The 23720-nt window shown below is 63.8% G+C and overlaps 3 protein-coding genes across 4 annotated transcripts; 2 read left to right on the forward strand and 1 right to left on the reverse strand.

The window, feature by feature from the left end:
* Nucleotides 1-291: 291 nt before the first annotated feature.
* Nucleotides 292-5076, reverse strand: LOC308353770 (lipocalin-15-like). Of its 2 annotated transcripts, none has more exons than XM_080820795.1 (7): nucleotides 4958-5076; nucleotides 4468-4607; nucleotides 4322-4392; nucleotides 3975-4085; nucleotides 2469-2570; nucleotides 2152-2218; nucleotides 292-413 (listed from the first exon to the last, which is right to left on the reverse strand). In XM_080820795.1, the coding sequence occupies exons 1-6, from the start codon at nucleotides 5057-5059 to the stop codon at nucleotides 2184-2186; spliced, it is 561 nt and encodes a 186-aa protein (XP_080676921.1). In that variant the 5' UTR covers nucleotides 5060-5076; the 3' UTR covers nucleotides 292-413; nucleotides 2152-2183. The 2 variants fall into 2 exon arrangements, with proteins under 2 accessions (XP_080676921.1, XP_080676920.1); XM_080820794.1 differs by having other exon boundaries at nucleotides 292-506.
* A 5362-nt stretch (nucleotides 5077-10438) lies between these two features.
* Nucleotides 10439-12610, forward strand: TMEM141 (transmembrane protein 141). Its single transcript, XM_080819843.1, has 5 exons — nucleotides 10439-10542; nucleotides 10836-10902; nucleotides 11075-11158; nucleotides 11425-11532; nucleotides 12137-12610. Exons 1-5 carry the CDS (start codon nucleotides 10489-10491, stop codon nucleotides 12205-12207), a joined length of 384 nt encoding a protein of 127 aa, XP_080675969.1. The 5' UTR covers nucleotides 10439-10488; the 3' UTR covers nucleotides 12208-12610.
* Nucleotides 12611-14734: 2124 nt separating this feature from the next.
* CCDC183 (coiled-coil domain containing 183) lies at nucleotides 14735-23681 on the forward strand (the record flags this gene model as incomplete). The annotated part of the gene is made up of 14 exons (XM_080820845.1): nucleotides 14735-14804; nucleotides 15270-15391; nucleotides 15848-15925; nucleotides 16092-16259; nucleotides 16387-16491; nucleotides 18591-18713; nucleotides 19992-20117; nucleotides 20215-20269; nucleotides 20809-20909; nucleotides 21505-21665; nucleotides 21910-22078; nucleotides 22168-22278; nucleotides 22349-22445; nucleotides 23341-23681. The coding sequence occupies 14 exons, from the start codon at nucleotides 14735-14737 to the stop codon at nucleotides 23499-23501; spliced, it is 1647 nt and encodes a 548-aa protein (XP_080676971.1). The 3' UTR covers nucleotides 23502-23681.
* Nucleotides 23682-23720: the final 39 nt, after the last annotated feature.

Genomic DNA, 23720 nt, shown 5'->3' on the forward strand with positions numbered 1-23720 from the left:
CCCAGCAGAGCCCCCACAGTGAGGCCGGTCTTCACAGGGCACCCTGGCTCCCCGAAGGTGCTGTGAGCCCATGAGGACCGGGACAGTGGCGTCAGACACCGCCTACGGGTACAGCCCCTCGCGGGTGCCAGGCTGGGCTGGAGCTTCCTGTCCCCTCAAGCCAGAAGGTGCCCAGTGGTCAGCATCTCCTGCATGCGCACTTCCCTGCCTCCGTTTCCCCAGGAGTCCTGGATCAAGACAGGGTTCACCGTGCCCTCCCCAAGGGCCCCTGCAAAGAGGAGAGGAGCCTCTAAACTGCAGAATATGTTTATTGAGTGGAAGAGGGAGGCCCAGGGATGGGGAGGCGGGGGTGACCCAGGAGGACGGTGGGTCTGGACAACTCGGGACGACAAGGTCTGCTGCTCCAGCTCGTCCTGCACAGACAGGAAAGGCACGGTCACTCCAGGCACCCATTCGACAAACACCCCTCGGAGCCTCTCGCTGCCCCCATCCGCGGCACGCGTCACCTGCGAGGGCAGAGCTAATTCTACCATCGAAACTTCCACAACTGCGGAAGCCCACCACGGCGGCCCCAGAGGCCAGCCGCACACCGTGGCTTCCCGCGGTCCTGGGGACCCCAACACACTTTCCAGCACCTTGCTTGCTCGCTGGCCGGCATAGCAAGAAAGCCCCACAAGGGCCACTGAACCGCAACGAAACCCCCAGACTCAGCCCCTGAGAGGGGGGTCCACGTGCGGCGCTTTACCCTGGAAGTTGGGATGAGGCCCACAGCAGGACGCCGGGGCTCCTACTCTCTAAAGGTAGAACCTCCCAGAGGCTGATCTGGCACATCCCTCCCCGTCTCCTCCCACCGAAGACAAGCACCTGTGTGGTGCAGCGGGACCAGGAGGTTGGCAGCATCTTCTAGACACACAAGAAGTTAAAACAGCCCAATGCCCCACTGGGTGAATAACCAGCCAGGCCAGGGAGAGCAGGATGCCAGGGGCGATGGCGGGGGGGAGCTGGGGGGATGGCGGGGGGGATGCCAGGGGTGAGATGCTGAGGGAGCTGCAGGGGGAGATGCCGAGGGAGACGTTGGGGGGATGGCAGGGGGATGCGGGGGGAGAAGAAGGGGGGATGCCGGGAGGGATGTCAGGATGGATGCTGGGGGAGATGCCGGGATGGGTACTGGGGGGTGGATGCCGGGAGGGATGGTGGGACGCTCCCTTCAGAATGAGGAAGGAGTCCCACCACACAAACACAGGCCTGCCAGGAAGGACCACAGGGCTGCCTCTGACACTTCTGTTATTTATTGTCTTATGTGGGTTCCCAAACTATTCATTGTGAACTTGGTAAGGGGCTGGACAGTTTCTTAGCATCTACTTGGGGGGACGGTGTCCCCAAGAGTTCACCTACTTCCATGTCCCAAGGGCTCCCGGGGACCTGGCCCTATAACGGCCGTGCCACGCAAGGTGGCCCTCCGGGGGAGACCGGGTTCCTAGACAATTCCAAGGCCTAGTACCCCAGGGAGGTAGCCAGAGGCTGCAGGACACACAGCATACTGGACAGACAGCATCCCCCAAAATTCACATCCACCCTGGGCCTCAGAGCGGGACGTTCCCTGGAGACAGGGTCTCTGCGGACGTGATCAGCTAAGGACGGAGACGAGGCTGTCGTGGACTTAGGGCGCGCCCGGCCCCTGGGACCGGTGTCCTCGTGAGAAGAGAGACATTTGAACACAGACACACAGAGGGAGGACAGCCGTGTGACCATCGAGGCAGAGACAGCAAGGATGGGGCTACAAGCCAAGGGAGGCCGAGGACCACCAGCACCAGCAGGAGCTGGGAGAGGCCAAGATTCGGCCCTGAGCCTCCAGAAGGAACCAGCCGGGCCCACTCCTTGACTTTGGGCTCTGGCCTCCAGAACGGTGGCGAGAACAAACTTGTGTCATACGCGGTCATTTGTTAAGGCAGCCCTAGGAGGTCAGAGGAGGCTTCCTGGAAGAGGCAGCACGTAAGCTGCGGCCTGAATCGTGGAAGTGGCCGGCCGGGCAGCTGGGTGGGCGCCGGGGGAGTGGGATCCACACGTGCGAGCAGCGGACAGAGCGGCGGCCCGGGGCTGCGCACGCAGGCCCAAGTCCACAACGGAGAGGCCGCCCCGTCTCGCCCCTACCTGGGAAGGGCCGAGGTGGGTCTCCACAGGTGTCAGGGAGCTTTCTTGTCCCCAGAGGAGCACGCGTCTGCAGGAAGGAAGACAGAGGCTGAGCTGGCCGGGACGCCCACAGCTTCCTGCAGCCCGACCCCCTGGGCCCCCAAACAGCCCCAGCCCATGAAAGCCTCTCCCTCCCGGCTGCTCATAACCTCCTCCTCAGTGCGCGGGCAGAAGGAGGGGGCTGGGGGCAGCAGCGGCTGGAGGGCCTGCCCGCCCGCCTTACAAGAGACGCCACCCGGTCTGGCTCACTCCCAGGGGTCGCGAAGGGGCCTGCGCACCTGACTTGGGCAGCGTGACCATCATGTCGTCCTCGAGCCCCACCGTGGGGTAGAAGTCCCGGAAGGTCTTCACAGCTTGGGGACTTGCTTCCTGGGTCCGGCCTGAGGCAGAGCAGGGCCCCAGTGAGCTCTGTGCCCCACAGAGGTTGGGGGGTGGGTGGAGGTCTCTGGGGCTCGCAGAGGTGAGGGGAGGGGAGGGCGTGGAGGTCCCTGGGGCTCGCAGAGGTGAGGGGCGGGGAGGGCGTGGAGGTCTCTGGGGCTCGCAGAGGTGAGGGGAGGGGAGGGCGTGGAGGTCCCTGGGGCTCGCAGAGGTGAGGGGAGGGGAGGGGGTGGAGGTCTCTGGGGCTCGCAGAGGTGAGGGGCGGGGAGGGCGTGGAGGTCTCTGGGGCTCGCAGAGGTGAGGGGAGGGGAGGGCGTGGAGGTCTCTGGGGCTCGCAGAGGTGAGGGGAGGGGAGGGGGTGGAGGTCTCTGGGGCTCGCAGAGGTGAGGGGAGGGGAGGGCGTGGAGGTCCCTGGGGCTCGCAGAGGTGAGGGGAGGGCGTGGAGGTCTCTGGGGCTCGCAGAGGTGAGGGGAGGGGAGGGCGTGGAGGTCCCTGGGGCTCGCAGAGGTGAGGGGAGGGGAGGGGGTGGAGGTCCCTGGGGCTCGCAGAGGGGAGGGGAGGGGAGGGCGTGGAGGTCCCTGGGGCTCGCAGAGGTGAGGGGAGGGGAGGGGGTGGAGGTCCCTGGGGCTCGCAGAGGTGAGGGGAGGGGAGGGGGTGGAGGTCCCTGGGGCTCGCAGAGGGGAGGGGAGGGGAGGGCGTGGAGGTCCCTGGGGCTCGCAGAGGGGAGGGGAGGGGAGGGCGTGGAGGTCCCTGGGGCTCGCAGAGGGGAGGGGAGGGGAGGGCGTGGAGGTCCCTGGGGCTCGCAGAGGGGAGGGGAGGGGAGGGCGTGGAGGTCTCCTGGCCTCAGCGCTCTTCCTCGAGAGCGGACAGCAGGTCCATCACCCAAGACTGGGCAGGTTGTGCCCTGCTCCAAAGTGCCTGCCTGGCTGGGCAATCAGGGGGACTGAAGCCGCCCGGAGGGGTGTCCGGGGTGTCCTTTCCTAATCCACACAGGGTGTCTGGGAGACTGGCACGGCCTAGGCCTTCCCCAGGGCCATGTCCCCCTGGGCCCCACCCCCCTCAGGCCCCCAAAACCAGTCTCTAGCGCTCACCCCAACCTCTGCGCCTCGGGGAGCCCCTGGCGCACTTTGCCCTCAGAAATTACAGCAAAACGGAACCTCAGCCCTCACTTTGACCTCAGGCAGCGGGGCCAGAGGGCGGCAGGGCCCCCAGAGGCCTCTCGCGCCGACTCCTCCCCTCTCCGAAGAGCTGCGGGGTCCTGCCGCCCCCCTCCTTCTTGGCTCCGTTGGGGTGATGGAGGAGGGGAGGCAGGGCCTGAGGGGCTGGGCCGGTGTGTGGGGGGGGAGACAGGGCAGGGGGGGTGGCCCCGGGTGGGGAGGAGGGAGGGCGGGCCGCTGGGTCCTCACTGTAGAGCTGCACCATGGTGCTGAGGGCTCCCTCCAGTTCCTTGTAGATGTAGACCACCGCGAACGAGCTGTAGTCTGTGTCCACGACGCGCACGTCCAGGTAGCCCAGGGCTGCAGAGGGAGGGGCCAGCCAGCCGTGGAGGGGCGCCCAGGGCCCGGGCACGGACCCCCACCCACGCCGGCCTCTGCTTCCGGGCTCAAGGGAAGGGCAGAAGGTGGAGGGAAGGAGGGGTGGGGCAGGAGATGGTGCCGGGGCGGGGGCGTGGCCCCAGGTAGAAGGACCGTCCGTGTCACCGCATGGAGACACTTTGTCAGGGGTCCCTGAAGGCAGGCGGGGCAGGACCTACCTGGGACTCTGAAGTGGCCCTCGGAGCCCGCCCTCAGGTACTCGGCGTCCAGCTGGTGACAGCCGTCAGCCCTGGGGGGCACAGCCCGGGGCTCACTCTCAGCTGCTGGCCCGCCCCGCCCCCACCGCCAGCCCCACCACACTCACCGAGGGAACTGCATGTGGACACTGAGGTTGCCGCCCGCCGTGGCCTCGATGGCCCTAGTGGACATCAGCAGGTGGTCCTTCTTGCCCAGGAAGACCTTGCAGTCGGAGACCATGGAGACCACGTACCAGAGGCCTGAGAACTGCAAAGCAGTTCAGTGGCTGGCTTTGCCCTGGGACCGGGGCCACAAAGCACACGGCCACACAGGCTTGTCTGGAACCATGCAGCTGGGGGTCTCTGTGCCCATCTCCCCGTTCTGCCACCTACCTGGACGGGTCGCATGACCTCTGTTCCCCCAACTGTGAAATGGGTCGGTAATTACCCCCACACGGTTGTTCCAGGATTAAATGGAGAGAGGGTCTGAGGGTTGGCGGGTTCAAGGCCCAGAGCAGGGACGCTGCGGGCGCCACCCTGTTATCCTGTGGTGCCAGCATTTCCCATGGGGCTCAGCCCCCATGCCCACCTGCGCCACAGCACAGGGCCCTTTGTTACCTTCTTGGCATCAAAATCTGGCTGTAGCAGAACCTCGGCCCCAGCCACAGACACCCAGAGGAGCACCAGGACCTGGCCCAGCAGGACGCACTTCGAGGCCATGCCTGCCCCCCAGCTCCCAGCACAGGGATCCCAGCCCCAGGAGGCCGGGCTTTATAGCCCAGCCCACCAGTGGGCTTAGCCAAGGGGCAGTGGGGCAGCAGATGCACTTGGCTCTGGAAACTCAGCCCCCATTGTCCATTGTACTGCACAATCACCCAAGGTCCCCCACCAGCCCCAGGGGTCATTTCCTGGAGGGCTCCAGAGAGGCGGACTCTCACCTCTCACCTCTCCCAATCCACACCTGCCAGCCAGTCGCCAAGGACCAAGCAAAGACCTCATCTTGGCCTCCGTCCACCTCCAGACTGGCTGGGGCCAGGGGCCGGGGGCCCAGGGCACGTGGGGGTGCTCTAGCTCACGGGCCCTACTCAGGGTCTGGGTCCCCAAAGTCCTCACCCCCCACACACCGCACACAAGAGTGGAGTCACCAAGGGTCAGCCCAGCTGTGACGGAGGGGACATCAGAGTCCTGGGTAACCCCTCACTCTAGGCCCCACTGCCACGCACTGGGTCTCCGGCAGGCCGGTCTGGAGGGCGGAGCTGAGACGCCGCTTAGGGTGGATTATGGCGTCACAAGTGTCTTATCAAAGGTTGCATAAGCATGCGGGCGTGAGTGTCGCCAGGGCGGCACCGCGGGCTGGTGGGGGCTCACTGGCCAGGTCTCCCGAGTGACTTCTCCTGTGCAGGCAGACAGCACCCTCCACGGGAAGGCCACCTGCTGGCCTCGGGGCACACAACCCAGACACCTCTGATCGGGGGCGGGCGGCTGGGGCAAGGCCAGCGCTGCCAAGTGCTCCAGCGCGGAGGGGCCTACAGGGCCGGAGAGAGGGCCTCACCCCCAGCAGGTAGGGAGGGGAGGAGCGGGGGGCTTCTGAGGGCCGCCCGCTCTGGGTTTCAGGGGATCCCAGCTCGCCGCCAGGTCCCATATTTATAGAACATGCATCTGATAAAGGACTTAAATCCTGAATCTATAAAGAACTCTCCAGATGCAACGATAAGAAAAACAAGCAACTCAACTTAAAAAAAAAAAAACAAAACAAAACAGGCAAAGATTTGAAAAGCCACTTCACCAAAGATGATGTCCGGATGGAAACCAAACATGGAAAAATGCATCCGTGAGTCAGGGGACGGGCAAGGCGAGGCCGCTCCGAGTCACGCCACAGCTCTAGGGCTGCCGGTCGCCGTCCCCAAGTCCTCGCTGCCCGGGCATCAGAACGCGGGGCCAGGGCCCTGGGAACCCTGTGGTGGGTTCTCAGAAAGGGACACACTCATTTCCCGGACAACTTGACAATCGCACACCTCAGTGTTTACACGAGAAAAATGAAAACTTGGAAAAACCCCTGTGTGTGGGTGTTTGAAGGGTTTTATTCACAACCACCCAGAAGCAGAAGCCACCAAGTGTCCCCCGTGGCCACATGGATGATGGGCCGTCCGTGGCAGGAGGGCGTGGAAGGAGCAAACCATCCACTCAGGTAACGCGCTTGGACAAATCCCGATGGGTTCCTGGGTGAGAGAGGCCTTTTCAGGAAGACTACAGATGGGGATACCTTTCTAGAACCTTCCAGAATTCGCAAGTGCCCAGGAACAGGAAGCTGCTCGGCGGTGGCAGGCTGGGGGGTGGATAGGCTTGGCGGCCAGCAGAAGGGCACGCAGCCACCGTCGGAGCCCGGACTGTGGTGGTGACGCGTCTGCGTCTGTCTATAAACTCACAGAGCTGACAGCGAAAAAGTGAGCTCCATGTGTGGCTGAGACTTTGTTGTTTAAAACGCATAAGTACGGGACACCTGGGTGGCTCAGTGGGTGAAGCCTCTGCCTTCGGCTCAGGTCTTGATCTCAGGGTCCTGGGATCAAGCCCCGCATCGGGCTCTCTGCTCCGTGGGGAGCCTGCTCCCCCGACCCCGCCTGCCTCTCTGCCTACTTGTGATCTCTGTCTGTCAAATAAATAAATAAAATCTTAAAAAAATAAAATAAAACGCATAAATACAAGCAACAAATACCTACAAAATCTTCCCCCAAACGCACCTCTCCGGTTGCGGAACAGGAAGGCCAAAGGAGTCCGTCCCATCCCACTCCAAGGCCAGAGCTCCAAGGACAGTGTGGGGGCAGGACAGACGTCCACGCCAACCGCAGGCCTGACCAAGGCCCAGACAACCACAGCCTCGGACGCCCTGAGGAGCCCCCCAGGTGCGGGGCAGCCCCTCTACCCACGGAAAACATACTGGCCCCCAGCACGTCCCTGACCAGGGCCTTCACCGCAGGCCAGCCACCCGTTGGCTCCCTGTGTCCTCGGCCACACAACGGGGGGCAAACCTCAAGGACAACAAATCTGACGCCGGCTGAAACTCTCTGGAGCCATTCCGGCATCGAGGCAACACCCGGCCCGCTGGCCCCGTGGCATTTCCCGCACCGGCCCGGAGCCTGCCCTTCCCTGGGCGGCTTGTGGCTTCTGCCTCCTCCCAGCAGCCCTCCTCAAATCCCAGTCTACACCCCAGCCCACCCCGGTCTCTTTCCTCGGCCTTTGAGCTTAATCTACATTTTCTTCTGTGTTGTATTGTCTCTGCGCACTCTAAATTCGGGGACAGCAGGCGCTACCAGTGGCCTGATGGCTTCAGATTCCCCAGCTCCGGGTGCAGAAGGTGCTCGGTTCATAGCCGTGGATAAATGAGGGAGGAAAGTCGCTTCGGCCTGCAGGTCCACTGAAGCCTGGGGCCTCTCTGCCACACCACCACGTCTGCAGCTCGCGGCAGGGGTTCGCGGGCTGGCACCGCCTGCCTTGTCCACAGCCGCAGCGGAGACGCCGCCTGGAGCCTCGTCTGGCTTCCCCGCCTCACCGCCTCCCAGCGTCACACTGTGAAAACCAAGGGGCACAGGTGTGGGGGCTGCCACCTTGCCCATCAGCGCCCCTGGCCGGCCCCGGGGGGCTGAGCCTCCAGGAGGAAGGCTCAGACCCAACACTTCCTCCCCTGGAGGTTCTCGTTCTGTTCCTGTTCACCAGAGCGCCGAGGCCGCCCCTGTACCCGCTCTCTTGGTTCTCCAGCATCCTGCTAATCCAGGAGCCCCAGTATCCTTCCAATAAACTCTCACTGGTTATGGTTGGTCAGGGCTGCCGAGCATCTCTCCGCCAGGCCCGACCCAGTCAGGTTCCTGCCCCCCGGGTGCTTCCTAACCCTGGGCCCCGTCCTCAGGGGAGGAGAGAGAATCTCCGGTGTTCCGAGCCCCCACCTGCTGACCAAGGAGGCGGCCCAAGCTGCACGGACAATGTCAAGGGCCCCCTGGCCCCCTGCACAGTTGGGCTCCACCCCAGGGGGCCCCAGCAGGAGGTGGGAGGGGAATCGACGTTACTTGGTGCTGGCCAGATCCCCGTACAGTCCCCAGGGGTCTCACCTACACAGTTCCCCCTCCACGCGCTGGAACAGGTCCCCCTCACCCAACCTGGGGTGCTCCGCTCTGCTGCTCTGAGCTCTAGGTTCCTGCCCCGGCCCTCGGGGTCTCCCATGTCCCACTCACGTCTGGGTAGTTGTTTTGCAAACACACTGTCCACTTTCCCCTAATTTGCACGTGCCCTCTGGGTCCCTCCAGGGAACGGGCCAGGGCTGGGCACCTCTGCAGTGACTTCACGAGGGCTCCTGCCCCGACGCAGCGTCGGCTCCCCGATCACCGGCGCAGGCCACGGCGACCCGGCCTGGCTTCAGTGTGCAGGCCAGTCAGGGCGTGGGCCCCTGGGGTGGCACGTCCTGCGCCTGAGGGCAGGCCCCAGAGCTCTCAGTCACGTGGGCACTTACAGGGCAGGGGGGTGGCCTCAGCCGCCAAGGACCACACTTCCTGCCTCCAGTCAGCCTCTGGGTGACCGGCCGCTGCCCTGCCGCAGGCTGCAGGCTTCCCCCCGTCTGCCGGGCCTCCAGTTTCGTTGGAGCAGCCCCAAGAATGGGACTGAGAAGAGGAAGGAGGAAGAGGAGGGAGAGTGGGACAGGGGAGGAGACAGGAGTGGAGGGAGGGGAAGGACAAGGAGGGGGAAGGAAGAGGGGAGGCGGAGAGAAGAGGAAGAGCGAGGGAGGGGAGGGGTCGCAGGAGGGGAAAGGGGGGTGGGGAGACCCCTGTCCGGGTAAGAGGGGCTGGCTCAGATGCATCAGCTTGTGCACACGCACCCCTCCAGGTGTGGGCAGGGGGGAGGCGGGTGGTGGGAAGACAGAAGCAGCTCACCCTGGCAAACGGAGTGTGCACAGCACAGGGCGGCCTCCTCGTGGTGCCAGGGAAGGCAGAAGGGCACCGGCCTGCGGCCCACTCTCCCCTGTTGTGTGCAGACCTGAATCTAGGGCTCTGGGGGCTCAGGACAAGGCGACCATCCCCCAAGCTTGCCCTGGCTTTCCTGGCCTTCTGGGCAGCCAGACCACACGGCGTCCACAGCGGGGAGAACCGTCAGCCCCAGGCCCCACCGGGGAAAGATGTGCACTGTCTCCCCTACAAGAAACCGACCCCCGGCCCTCACCACCCGGAGCGCTTGCTTCTCTCCAGCGGGCCTGGGTTCAGAACAACCCCTCCCACTCCTCCATAAAGTACTTTCTCGCGGTCATCGGTTGGCCTCACCCGTGGTTTTGCTGCGGCTTGCGTGTCCCAAATTGCAAGTCTCTGCTACTCCCCAGTAAACTCCTAGTTGCTGGTAAAATAACTTGTTTTTCAGGTCAGTGCTACCATCTAGTGCTGAGCCAGAGCCCGGGGGGCGGGGGGCGTCTAGCCCACCCAGAATGCCCAGCCTTGGCCACTGGACAGAGGCTGCCCCCCACTCAGGGGGGCTCATCCTCAGGCCGGGAGGTAGCTGGCCTCTCCCCTGTGGCTGGGGCATACAGGGGAGCTGGACCCTCCCATAGGCCACGCGACCCCATAGCCCAGGCATCTCTGAAGCCATGTCCATTCCCCGGCCCAGGCGCCACCTAGGACTTCAATGTTCTGGCCGGCGACCTAAACTGACGCCCACTCTCCCCCAGGAGACTTGTCCAAGCCCCAGCCTCATTCTCCGTCCACTTCAAAGGCCACCTGAGTCCACACCCCAGACTCTCTGCCATCACTCAGACCCTCGGCCCTGCCCACCCTCTCTCAGGTACCCCAGCCCCGCCCCTCCTGCGAGCTCGTCCCCGCCCCTTCGCCTGTCCCGCGCAGGCTCCGCCCCGTTCGCACCCGCCCCTCCGCCTGTCTCCCGCAGGTTCCGCCTCCGCCCCCGCCCGCGCGTCCTGCAAGGCTCCGCCCCCTCTCCGCCCCGCCCCCCGCGCCCTGTGCAGGCTCCGCCCCCCCAGCGCGCGGCCCGCGCAGGCTCCGCCCGTCTCACGAGGGTCCTGCCCCCGCCCCCTGCACGTCCCGCAAGGCTCCGCCCCCTGCTCGCCCCGCCCCCCGCACGTCGTGCGCAGACTCCGCCCGTCCGCTACCAGTGACCTGCCGGCCATGGTGAACCTGGGCCTGTCCCGGGTGGACGACGCCGTGGCCGCCAAGCACCCGGTGAGAAGGCCGGCCTGGCACGCGGGCCCCGGACCTCAGAAGCTGACCTGAGCGGGGCGGGTGGGGGCTCGGTGGGGGGCTGCCCTCCTCAGGGAAGAGAGACAAGGGGGGAGGACGCTCCCGTTGTGGGGATCGGGGCAGCCTGGGTGGACGTGGAGGCAGGTGGGTGTGGGCAAGCCCCCAGGGCCTCACGACGAGTGGTCCCGCTCCTTGCGGCCGGAGTGTGCCCGAGGGCGGGACGGAGGGCCTGTGAAAGAGGGGGGACCGAGCCCTCACCCCCTCCGCCACCGCAGGGACTGGGGCAGTACGCCGCGTGCCAGTCGGAGGCCTTCGTGAAGGGCATTTTCAGCTTTGTCGCAGGTAGGCTGGGTCCAGACGTCCTGGGGTCTGGACAGACCTCACCTTCCCGTCTCACCCGAGTGCCCAGCAGGTGCCGTCCGGTCCCCCGTCCTCGGAGGCTGGGAGCCTGACCGCTGCTGTGGGCGCCCGGGCGGTGGACAGGCTGGCTGATGGGGACCTTGGCTCTGGGCAGGCACCGGCGCCGTCTTCGGCCTGCAGACGTTCATCCGGAGGAAGTTCCCGTACCCCTTCCAGTGGCACGTGCTGGTGGCCGTGGGTGGGTACCCCAGGGGCTGTCCCTCCCGCTTTGACACGCACCCGAGTCGCCAGAGGTGATGCTGGCTCTCCGGCGGGGGGGTCCCCACTGGGGCGGGGAGGCCGCGGTCCCGCGCGTTCCCACCTCCTGGGACAGGGTCCCAGTTCCCGGTGCGAGTCCTGCCAAGCCCACCAGACCCTCTGCCCGGAAGAAGCTGGACCCAGGTTCCCTTTCCCTGAGAAGTGCAGAGGCCCAGGCCCAACTGGCCCGTGGCCCCTGCTCCCCAGTCACAGGCTCGGTGGCCAGCTACTGGGTGACCCGAGCGGAGTCGCACAGATGCAGCGACCTCTGGCTCTTCCTGGAGACGGGGCGGCTCCCCGAAGACGGGGGTGCAGGTGAGAGGCCAGAGGGCGGCTCCCCGAAGACGGGGGTGCAGGTGAGAGGCCAGAGGGCGGCTCCCCGAAGACGGGGGTGCAGGTGAGAGGCCAGAGGGCAGCGGAAAGCAGGACCTGAGGCTCCGGGGCCAGAGGTTTCGGCAGGCAAACCCGTGGCCCAAGGTATAGACTGGACAGGGCCTCTCCCCTCTGGCCTGTCCATCCTGGAGGGGCAGGAGTGGGTGGCATGCAACAGCCAGACCTTCCTGAGCCCCTTGGGCAGGAGGGGAGTGCAGATTCAGGAGTGTGGACACCCCAAGAAGGGTGTCCAGACACCAGGCTGGCCTACGTCAGGCCTGTGTCCTTCTGGTGAGCGGCTTGGGCTGTGGTTCCACCGGTCTCCCTTTGCCTCCTACAGATCGGCACAGCTAGGAGAGCTCCAGCTGGGGCACAGAGGACCTGGGGCCGGAAATTTCTAGAACATAGCCCTCAGGGCCTCCTCACCTCAGGCTTGCCCTCCCCCCTCACACAGGCCCTCCTCACACCCTAAGGTGACCCAACGGTGTCCCCTGCGGACATTCATGGGAGGTCTGCCAACCCTGTGCAAACTTTTGCTCCTGCCCAGGTCACACCAGAGGGGCTGTCCCTGCAATCGTTGGCCTCCCAGAGAGCAGTGAGAAACATGGTGGACGCTGAGAGCTAGAGAGCATCAGAGAGGCCCTGGGCACTTGGTGGAAGGGACTTCTGCAGGCCCTGGTGCTCTGACACTCCCTGTCCGGCCCTGGCATCCCCCACAGTCCGAGGGGACAGCTGCTGCGGGGGCGTGCTGCACAAATAAAGGCCTTGCCTTTTCCCAGCTGAGTTCTAAAACCATCGGGAAGGGGCGCCTGGGTGGCTCAGTGGGTTAAGCCTCTGCCTTCGGCTCAGGTCATGATCTCAGGGTCCTGGGATCGAGCCCCGCATCCGGTTCTCTGCTCGACGGGGAGCCTGCTTCCTCCTCCCCCTCTGCCTGCCTCTCTGTCTACTTGTGATCTCCGTCTGTCAAATAAATAAGTAAAATCTTTAAAAAAATAAAAATAAAACCATCAGGAAGCACGTCAAAGCAGTAAGAAAATAGGAGACAGATGTCCCCTCAGCACCATACACTGACACTGGAGGGCCCACCAGGGCAGTTCCCGGCACAGCCCCAGAACCATCGGTTCCGCAGGCCTTCCCACGCGGGGTCTGCTTGCACACGTCCGGCCATGAAGGAGCAAAGCAGGGGTGTGCGGCCGGGTAGCGCCTGGCCCCCGGGACTCAAGGCACAGGAGGTGGCCATGCCTACCCGCCTACCATTCCAAACACACCCGTCAGATGAAGCCACTTCACTCCAAGGCAGGGGGAGGTGAAGGGTGGAGGGCGGCCAGAGCTAGCTTGCTGGAGTTCCGTCCACAGGGAGGGAAAGCTCTGAGTGGGCACGACTACACGCCCCACACACCCAACGGAGGGAGAGGCCGCGATGACATAAAAGCTGGGCAAATCCATTGTCCTGGACAGCCGCCCTCCCGGTCACACCGAAGGCCCACGACCTGGGGCCATGCTGCTCCAGCCCCAGCCCAACTCCTGCACCTCCCGGCCTTGCCAGTCATTCAGAAGAATGCTGAGCGCCTACTGTGCACCAGGGAAGGCAAAGTGACGGGATGTCCAAGATAACCACAGTGTGAGCGAGCAAGGGTCGGGGTTTTCCTTCATGTAATGGTCCAGGTGGGTGATCCCTTCAGTCTGCCCCCCTGCTGTCCCTGCTGTCCCCCCTGCTGTGGCCTCTCTTCCAGGTGCACCTCATGGTCTTGGGCAGCTGTGCCAGCTCCAGCCATCGTGCCTTCATCCCAGTCACTAGGGAAGAGGACAGTTCACTCACCACTTGGGCTTACCCTCCATCAGCCAAAATTAAGTCATGGGGTACACGCTTTGGAAGAGAGCCTCGTTCTGGGCAGCCACGTACCCCACTAAAGTTCAGGGGTTTGAGGAACGGGAGAACCAATACTGAGGGACAGCGAGCAGGCTTTGCCTGCGGCCCAGGGAGAACCCGGGGGCGGGGGGATGCCTATGACTGGTCCTTCCAAACCCCTGAGGTCTCAGAGGGATGGCAGAAGGTGAGCCTGTGGGGTTTTAAATGGGACGGGACTCACTTTCTTAAAAAGTGGCAATGACCAGGAAGTGACACCTGTGTGGGGTCTTAGCCTGCGGCCATGGTTATGAACTGCGTGTCCCCAAATTTACACATCACAGCCCTAACACCCAGGACCTTGGGATATGACTGCATTTGGAGGCAAGGCCTTTAAAGAAATGATTGCATTAAAATGGGGGGGAGCCCTGATCCCGTCTGGCCTGTGTCCTTCTGAGGGGAGGAGGACACAGACACGAGCAGAGGGACGAACTTGTGGGGGCGCAGCGAGAAGATGGCCTTCTCCTAGCTCAGGAGGAACCAGCCCTGCCAGCACTCCGATCTCAGACTTTCAGCCTCCAGGATATGAGACAATAAATTTCCACGGTGGCAGCCACACAGGCTGTGGCACTCTGTTATGACAGCTCCAGCAAATTCACGTAGCGTGGCCAGAAACAGTAACTAGCTGGTGTGCACCCCTGGGATCCCAGGCTGTCAGGGGTTCGGGGCATACAACTCCAAGAGCAGTGTGGGCTGGGGTGACCCCTCCCAGAGTAAGTGACACCTAAAGCTAGACCCGGGAATTCCCCCAAGGAGGCAGAGGCAAAAGGCAGGGAGAGGTGGGGTCTCACGAGCCAGGTTGTCCAGGGTGTGGAGTCTGACCCTGGGGTGTGGTGAGGGAACGGAGATCCCATAAGGCGGAGATGGGAAGTTTTAGGAGACTCAGTAGAGGACAGCCTGGAGGTGTGGAGGGTACGGGGGGCTGGTGTGGGGTACAGTGTCAAACCACCACAGATCACGTCCTGTGGAAGGCGCCTCCTCCAATACCCCCGAGCCGAGAGCAGCCATAAGAGTCACACATCCAGGGGACAACCCCCCAGGCTCACTTGGGGCAGCGGGTGGGGGCAGGGCGGGCCAGGATCGCCAGGGTTCCCTGAACTGGACATCGAGAACCTCGGCCCCCATCACAATGGGCTGAGATTCCGGGGATAACCTGAACTGCGTGCAGTTCTGCTGAGCAGGCCCAGCACAGGGAGGGTGGGAGGTGCAGAGGGTCCCGGGAGGACCCCGAGGGCCACCATGAAGACGCGCAGCGAGGCAGAGGCGGACGAGCAGATCCAGGAGCTGAAGACGATCACTCTGCTCCAGGGTGAGCCCACCCCCAGGGGACCAGCCTGCCTGGCCATGCCTGGCCTCTCCCTGGGCTCGCTCAGAGGCTCTCAGATTAAACACAGGGCCAGTCCAGGGCAAACAAGGGCTAGTGGCCAACCCCCCCAAGAGACCTACGAGAAGGGACCAAAGGGACTGTCGCGCAGGGGGCCTTCAAAGAGATGTGTGAGCACCGCGAGCCCCAAAGCTGGAGGAGACAGGAAAGGACCCACCTGTTTCCCTGACCCGCGGGTCTGGAAGGGATCCCAGGATGTGCCCCGCATGGCCATCCCCATAAGCATGGTTGAGCCGGGAAGCCGATGACCCTGAGCAGGGGAAGGAAGGACTGTGCCGTGGGATCAGCGTTCTCCTGCCTGCCCCGCCTCTGGCAGCCCTGGTGTGGAGCCCCCTCAGCTCAGGGATCCAGACCCGCCCATATCCTGGCCCCCCCCCGCCCCCCCCCCAGAGCAATGCCGGGCACTGCAAATCCAGGCGGTAAGGGAGAAGATGGCCAAGAACCGAAGCACGCTGGCCCTCCTGCGCGGCAGCATCCGTCGCGGCACCCAAGACTGGGCTTTAGCCAAAAAGGTGAGCGGTCCTGTCCCCTCCCTGCAGACCCCTGGCTGGGGATGGGGGGCGGGCAGGGCATGCACCTGCTGCAACAGTCCCCCACACACGTGGAGGGCAGGCACCTTCTCTTCTCCCCCTCCCCTGCCCTTCTGGAGCCAGGGGGCATCCTGGGAGGGGCTTCCCGAGACCTGTCCCCTAGCTCCAGTCACTCCCAAAAGTCTGGCAGGCAGGGTGGGCCTGACTGGGGTCCTTTCGGGGGGCTACCCCTACAGCACGGGCCCCTCTGTCTCTCTGCCCTTGGAGGGGAGACCTGGGCCCTCTTCTCCAGACTCCCATCACATCTCAGCTGGAATGGCCTGGATGGGGCCTTGCTGCTGGGCTAGCACAGGGCAGAAGAGGCCAGGGGAGAATGCCTGGAAGGATGGGGGCCTGGGGGTACACACAGAGCCCAGCTCAGCCACTGCCTCTCTGCAGTATGACCAGCAGACCATTTCCAAGGCTTGCAGGAAGGACGTGTCCATGAGGCTGGCGCACGGTCGCTCCTCCATGGAGGTAAGGTGGCAGGGGGGACCCCTCAGCCTCGCCCAGCCAGTGCGCACCCCCCCCACTAAAGGGCGCTGCGGAGCCCGTCCGGATCCCAGGGGTCCCGCCCCTCCACCCCGCTGCGCGCCGGCTCCCCGTGCGCACCCACGCCCGGGCCGTGCCCTCCCTGACCCAGGTGGCGCGGGAGAAGCTGCGAAAGTACGTGTTCGACCGCGTGAACGCGCACAACGCGCTGATCCACCTGGTGCGGCGGCGGGGTCAGAAGCTGGAGAGCCTGCAGCTGGAGCTGGCCAGCCTGAGGAGCCAGCCGGCCGCCACCAAGGAGCAGCTGCACCTGCTGCAGGTGGCGGGGGCGGGGCCTCGGGGGCGGGGCCTGTGAGAGACACCGCCCTCCCTGGAAGAAAGTGCGGCCTCCAGGTGGGCGACCCGTGGTGTGTCCCTAAGCGCAGTGTGCCCTCGGGCCACCCCAGGTCATCCGCCAGCTGGAGAACAACATTGAAAAGACCATGGTCAAGATCACCACAAGTCAGAACATCCACCTGCTGTACGTGGGCCTGCTGGACTACCTGAAGAAAGTGAGCCCCTCACCCCAGCCCCCAGCCCGGGGAAGCCATCCGGCCGCGGGCGCCGGGGTTCTCAGGACCCAGACTAGGGGCAGGGCTGGCATCTCAGTGCGGACGGGAGCCTCCGGGCGGGACCACGCCCCCTGCCTCTCCCCCCGCCCCCGCCCGCGGAGGGGAGGGGCTGCAACTCCCTTCGGGCCAGCGTGCCCCAAGCACAGACCCCTGCTTTGGACCCCACTGAGCGGGGGCACAGTGTACCTGTCTGGAAACTTGTTATTTGCTACTTCAAAAGGCGTATCATGGGATATATCAGAATTGTTCGGGTTTTCTCGCGTGTATTTGATGGCTCCGAGTTGTGTCTTACCCCATTCTTTGTCGTTTGCCTGGTCTCCGAGGGCAAAAAGGGGTCCTGAGCCCTCAAAAAGCTCCCTGTGATAGACGACAAGCCACCTCTGAGCAGGCCGGTAACCTCGAGCTTGCTGCCCACTTCTTCCAAGCCGGCTGCCCTCCCCCCCGCCAGCAGAAGAGGCCTGGAGGAAGCCCCCAGGGTCCATGAGTCCCACTGGGAGGCAGGGCCTCTCCATGGGGAGGGGGAGGATGAGGAGACCGGAGGGCTGGACGGGTGGTGCCATGGTGATGCGAGGAGCAGTGTGGCAGGAGGGGCAGGGACAGTGAGGGAGTTCTCCCAACTCCCTCATCCTGAGGCTGGCGCAGGGGCAGCCAGGTGGGTGGGCAGCGGAAGTGTGGTGGGGGAGGAGGGTGGTGTGGGCACTGCAGCTCTGCTGGTTGGAGTCACAACCCTCTGGGTCCCGCCGGTGGCCCATAGAGCCAGGCACCATGGTCCTCCTGCCTGTCCCTCTTGCCTCAACGCCCTGTTCCTAGAGACCCAGCTGGAGGTCCTGCCACCTTGCCTTCCTGGGCCCCCCTCATCACACCCCTGCCCCCCCGCTGTACTCCTAGGTCCAGCTCTCCTTCATTTGGGAGCATTATGTCCCCCCAGGGGCATGTTCTTTGCAGAACATACACATTTTTTTCTTAATTAGGCTCCATGCCCAGCGTGGATACCAGCATAGGGCTTGAACTCACGACCCTGAGATCAACACCTGAGATGACAGCAAGAGTTGGAAACCTCACCAGCTGAGCCCCCCAGGCACCCCAGAGCACAGGCGTTTGTTTTGTTTTTTTTTTTTTAATATTTTATTTATTTGACAGACAGAGATCACAAGTAGGCAGAGAGGCAGGCAGAGAGAGAGAAGGAAGCAGGCTCCCTGCTGAGCAGAGAGCCCGACGCGGGGCTCGATCCCAGGACCCTGGGACCATGACCTGAGCCGAAAGCAGAGGCTTTAACCCACTGAGCCACCCAGGCGCCCCAGCACAGGCGTTTTTTAAAAACTACTCCCACGGTCATCTATGTTTAAAAAAAAAAAAAAAAAACTAGCAAAGATTCTACATTGTAGTAACCAGTAACAAAATACTAAGTCAGATATATTGGGTATTTATGAACCTGGCTCTGAGCTCAATACCTCTTTATACCGTCTCAGCACATTCTGACAGCTACCTTCCGAAAGAGCCATTATCAACAGATGGGGACACTCAGAGAGGTTAAGTGGCTTTCCCGAGTTCCCACAGCCAGCTGGTCGGGGCAGCCTTGGCCTTGAGCCCCGAGTCTCTGACCACACATCTGTGTGTTGAGCCTCCCTGCTTCACTTCGGACAGCAGCCAGTCCCTAGCAGCAGGCTCCCTGGGGTGCGGTCACTCCTCCCACAGTGGGACACCCCATCACCGTCCTCAGGGTTCACGCAGTCTAGGGTAAGGAGTTGGGGGCAGGCATCGTCCACTCTGGAAGTGCAGCATCTGGTCGGCCAGTAGCCCCGGGCCCATCTGCTCTTGCCCCTTCTTTTTTTTTTTTTTTTTTTTAAGATTTATTCATTTTAGAGAAAGAGCACGCACGGGAGAGTGCAGAGGCAGGAGAGAGAGAATCTTAAGCTCCACACCCAGCACGGAGTCCAACTTGGGGCTTGATCTCACGTATGACCTGAGCCAAAATCACGAGTCAGACACTCAACCGATGGCGTCACCGGGCGCCCCTGCTCTTGCCCCGTTCAATGCAGGAGCTGACCGGGTACCCCATGGAGCTGGACAAGCTACAGAATCTGGTGGACGACTACTGCTCAGAACTGTCAGACATGACAGTCATGTCCCAGGACGCCATGATGATTACAGATGAGGTCAAGGTGAGCTCAAGCCCCAGGGCTGGGGGTCCCACAGGGCTCCCTCGCAGACCCATCCGGCCCAGGGTCCACAGAAACACCCCAGACCCATACAGCCTGCCATCAGTGGCTACCCCACGAGCCTGCTCTGCTCACACATGATGGCCTGGACACAGAGGGTCCCACCAGGCATGGGAGCCTGGAGGGAGACACAGAAGGGAGCTCGCCTGGCCCAGGCAGGGACCATCCCACCACCCAGTCTGCCTGCCAGTCAGGCATGCTTCATCCTCACGAGGGGACAGCGTCGTACCAAGCCATCCAGTCATCCATGAAGAAATGTCACCATTGGCCCGCGCTGCAGAGAGGAGTGGGTGACGTGGGACCATGCTGGGGTGCTTACCTGCTCAGGGAGGCGATCCTTGAGTGGGGCTCTGGAGGTCGGAGGTTCCCGAGCCCTAGAGGATGAAGGACAACAAAAGTCCCGGGGCATAACCAGGCCAAAGGAGGAGCAAGTGGCCGGAGCAGAGAAGACGCAGAGGAACGCACTCTGTGAGCGCGGGGAGGCAGCCGGGGCTGGGGCTTAGCTCCTGGCCCCCACCCAACCTGGAGCTCTGGGAGGAGACACAGGGGCGATGGGATCAGATCTGCATTTCAAAACCAGGTGTGGTCCGGCTGCAGAGACAAAAAGGAACCAGAGTCCAGATGTTGGTTGCCTGGGATGGGCCAGTTGTAGCGCTGGGTGCCTAAAGTCAACCGGGCCCAGAAGTCTCTCATGGTCACCCAAAGGGGTCTGGTGCCAAATGAGATGTGGTTGGGGAGTGGGAGAGCCCCATCCAGGATGCATAGACAGGTGCAGGTGGATGATGGGTTTAGCCACCAAAACAGGACACATGGGAGGAGACAGGGTTTGGAAGAAGATGTCAGGTTCCTTTTTAGACACGTGGAATCACTCCCCATTGAGTGAGTTCTCAGTGGAGCCCGCCAAGGCAGCGGGGAGCCCAGGCACCAAGAGAAATGGGGGCCCCGAGCCCTGGCTACGGCTGGGGCCAGCGACTCCGGCAGAGGAGGGGAAGGGGAAGGCGGCATCCCTCAGAGGCTGGGGAGGGGGGAGAGCCCGGAGAGGGTGGTGGGAGGCAGGAAGGCTGTTGAAAGCTAGCAGGCAGGAGCATTTTAGGAAGACGGGCGCAGCCGAGAGCCTCCAATGCTGTTCATCTATGAGAGATGGGACTGAAACTGAATACTGGACTTACACCATGGGGGGCTTGGAGAGACATCACCACGCCCCACCTCCCGTGTCCCCAGATGAACATGCGGCAAGGGGAGGCGACTTTCATCCAGGAACGCAGGGCTCGCGAGAACCGGCTCAATCAGCAGAAAAAGTTGATTGACAAGATCCACACGAAGGAGACCAACGAGAAGTACCGCCGGGTGAGTCCCCGCAGGACCCCCACCACAGCATGAGAAACACTGGGTGGCCGCTTCCCAGCAGCTGGTGCTGCTCACCTCATCCTCTCCTTCCCACCAGGGCCGGCGGGACCTGGACTTCCCCTCCAATCTGATGGGTACAGAGACCGTGAAAGGTGAGCGCTCAGCTCTCTGCTGCCCCCAGCCAGGGTCCCAAGAGGCCAGCAGGGGCTCAGGCCCCCCAGTCAGGTCTCTGTAAGGCCAGGTGCATCTGTAAGGCCAGGTGCACCTGCAGCGGCCAGGGCGAGGGAGACTCCCGCCTCTCCCGGCTCTACCTGCAGGGGCCGAGTGCCAACAGCCACAGCCCGCAGCCTTGGGCTCGCTGCCGACAGCTTCTCCGCTGTCCCCTGGTACCCCAGGGCTCCATCCCCCAGTGATTCCCCAGAAGAGACAAGTCCGGCCCCCTGGATCCTTGGGCTGCCTTTGAGAAGCACTGCAAAGCCGCCATACCAGGCTGTTTCTGGATGGAGTCGCCCTGGGGCACCCTAGAAGGGCCAGCTCTGGGGCGGGGGCGGGGGGTGGGCAGGACAAAAGTGCAGGCAGGTCTGATGGGTCCTGCCCAGCTCTCTGGCATGCGCAGACGTGTTTGATGGCCTCGAGCCGAGCTCCCACGCTCTTCCTGCATGCTGGCCACCTTCCCCTCTGCTCTGACCAGTGAGGAAAAGAGAGACCTCCAAGGAGGACATCAAGTACCAGACAGATGTGACCGCTTTGGTGGAAAAAGTGAAGATGGCGGTGCGGTGCTCCCACCTCTGGGTACCGCTCCCTGGCTCTCCCGAGGGAGGGTGGGAGGCAAGGAGCCCCTGCCCCAGCCCAAGGCCTGGCTGAGCCTCCTGAACGAAGGGACGCAGAGCCACAGCCCCCACGCCTGAGAGTGGAGAGCGTGTCAGCGGTTCCGAGTCACGTGCCAAGGGCTGCTCGGAGCCTGCTGGGATTCGAGGATCCAAGTGCCGAGACCCCACCTACAATTGCATCCCCTCCCAAACCCCTAGGACCACACGAGAGGCCGCCTCTGCCTGGCCCTTCCGTTTAACCCGATGTGGGTTTATCGTCAGTAAGCCTTAGTTCCCGTCCTCGGCCCTGATGTGAGCTTGTCCATCCTCGAACAAGTGGCTCCAAGCGCGGCAGTCTTTGGGGGGCGGCCTCCTCGTCTCTGCCTTGGCCGTCCGCCCTCTCGGCTTGTGGTGCGGGTCCCATGCGCTGACCCGCAGAGAGCACTGGGCCCAGTGCCTGGCCACAGTCACTATCATCCCGACCACGGGGAGGCGCCCAGAAGTCCCGGTCTGGGGGCGCTTGTGCCCACCGGGCCCACCGGGCCCACACCCACATGTCCCCACGCTGGCCCCACCAGGACATCGCTGGCCGGTTCCTGGCTCAGAGGAACACCGAGGAGAACCTGGAGCTGCAGACGGAGGACCGTGAGGGGCGGCGGGTGAAGCTGGAGGCTTTGATGAAGAAGCTGGAGGTGGAGCAGGCGATCCTGAAGTTCCGCGAGACGCCCGCCTCCGCCAGGTAGCCCGCCAGGCCCCCGGGGGCGCCGACGGGGCCCTCGAGAACAGCCCGTGCGCGCTGGGCCCAGCTCGGAGCCGAGCGCGTCCACGGCCGACAAGCCAGCGGGGGCCTGGCAGGTGGGCTGGGGAACCCCACCCAAGGGGCGCCCCACGCCCACATCCGAACTCCAGAGCCCCTGAATCTAGCACAGCACCCGGCTCGGGGCACCCTGGCCTGGAATCTGTACCACCATCGTCCTCAACAGCTTCAAGTCCGTGGAGAAGAAAATGAAGGACACGCTGAGAGAAGAGGAAGACAGGCTCCAGCGGGCCTACTCCAGCGTGACCAAGAGCCAGAAACTGCTGCTGACCGTCCAGACAGGCATCGACAACCTCTTCATCCGGCTGATTGGCATTGCCCTGCCCACAGCCCAGGTACCAGCTGTGGGGGCGGGGGGTGGAGCTGTCTGCAGAGTCCCTGGGAGAAGCCAGAGGAGAGACGGGACCCTCCTCCCGGCCCACAGAAAGAAGTGGCGCTCTCCGACAGCCTCGACACGTTCGGCAAGCTGGCGTACTGCGAAGCGAAGCTGCTCTACCTGGCTGGCAGCCTGCAGGCGCTGTCCGTCACCGAGGAGGTAGCTGGAGGCCGGGCGTGCCCACAAGGCCCCCGCTCCCCTGGAGCTGACGGTTGCCTGTGCCCTGCAGGTTGACACAAAGGTGAGGGAGACCCTGGAGACCTCGACTCTGAAGGAGAAGCACAACGCCAGGATCAGCGTTGAGGACCTGGAGGACGATATGATAGGTACAGCCTCGGGGCTACCCAGCCACGGGGAGGAAGGGAGGAGCGAGTGGCAGGTGGCTCCATCTGGCCAGGACAGCCCAGAGGCACAGGGCCTGGGGCGGGGGGGGGGGGTGTGTGCAGTGCCACAAGGACAGAGAGGGTGTATCCCCCACACCCAACGGGATTATAATTTAGGGAAGTGACTTAGTGAGGACACAGAGAGGCTGATGCCATTGAAAGGAGAATTTGTAACATTTCCTGACAAGTGGGAGCATCACTGCCTTTGGGGAGTCCAGAGAGGAGTGAGGGAACAGCCTAGGCCAGAGCCTGTCTTGGAGTTTCTGCAGGAAAGAGCGGGTGGAGGACAGGTGTCCGGTGGGCTGTCTGAGTAATTCTGGTGGGCTTGGGGAGCAGGGGCTGTTCCCAGTTGCCTGGTGCCCGACCCTGTGCTGAATTAACCGGGAGAATATAGGCTTGGTGTGAGAGTTTGATGAGGAAGGGGCTTGGGAGGGGCGCCTGGGCGGCTCAGTGGGTTAAGCCTCTGCCTGCAGCTCAGGTCACGGTCTCAGGGTCCTGGCTCTCTGCGCGCCGGGGAGCCTGCTTCACCCCACCCCTGCCTGCCCCTCTGCCTGCTCGTGCTCCCTCTCTGTCAGATAAAGACTCCTAAAAAAAAGAAAAGGGGGCCGGGGGGAGTGGGCTCCGAATCGGTCGGTTTGCAAGAGGCCCCTCCCAGCGGCCGGCCTTCCGCCTCGGTAAGGGGCGCCTCCGAGTGGCAGCCTCTGTCCCCAGGCCTGTAAGGCCCCTAATGCCGGCGCACCGGGACGAGAGGGATTAAGAAGCAGCGGCCAGAGCGTGGCCCGGGAGGCGCGCGCCGACCGAGCCGCAGCGGGGCGGGCGCCCCTCCTCGCCTTTCCAGAGACCTTCCAGTTCGCGGACGTGGACCACAGCCACGTGCCCTCGCGCGCCGAGATCAAGCGGCGGGCCCGGCTGCTGCTGGAGGGCCGGCTCCGGGCGGCCAAGAAGAAGAAGAAGGAGCCCCTGCCCCGCCCCCCCGCCGGCTCTTTGTTACGCAAATAAACATTTTTCCAGGACGCGCGGGGACCCCGGGGACGGCAGTCTCGGCACGAACCCGGCGGCCGCGGAAGGGGCGGCCACGCTGGGAAGCGGGCGGAAAAGGGGGAGAGAGCGTGTGGGCCCGGGGTGGAGGGGTGAGTCGGGGGCGGGCCCAGCGACGACGCGGACGGGCGTCAGGCCCACCCCGAGAGCAGGGGGACCGCTCCGAGGACCCGCGGCCGA

The sequence above is a fragment of the Martes martes genome, assembly GCF_963455335.1.
Source record: "Martes martes genome assembly, chromosome: 12".
In the NCBI taxonomy this organism is placed as follows: domain Eukaryota; kingdom Metazoa; phylum Chordata; class Mammalia; order Carnivora; family Mustelidae; genus Martes; species Martes martes.

Coding starts and splice junctions, on each gene's coding strand:
- TMEM141 (XM_080819843.1), top strand. CDS start 10,489: ATGGTGAACCTGGGCCTGTCCCGGGTGGACGACGCCGTGGCCGCCAAG. Junction 11,159..11,424: donor GCACGTGCTGGTGGCCGTGG/GTGGGTACCCCA, acceptor CCTGCTCCCCAG/TCACAGGCTCGGTGGCCAGC. Junction 11,533..12,136: donor CCCCGAAGACGGGGGTGCAG/GTGAGAGGCCAG, acceptor GCTCCTGCCCAG/GTCACACCAGAGGGGCTGTC.
- LOC308353770 (XM_080820795.1), bottom strand. CDS start 5,059: ATGGCCTCGAAGTGCGTCCTGCTGGGCCAGGTCCTGGTGCTCCTCTGG. Junction 4,608..4,957: donor CAGATTTTGATGCCAAGAAG/GTAACAAAGGGC, acceptor ACTGCTTTGCAG/TTCTCAGGCCTCTGGTACGT. Junction 4,086..4,321: donor GGGCCACTTCAGAGTCCCAG/GTAGGTCCTGCC, acceptor CTCCCTCTGCAG/CCCTGGGCTACCTGGACGTG.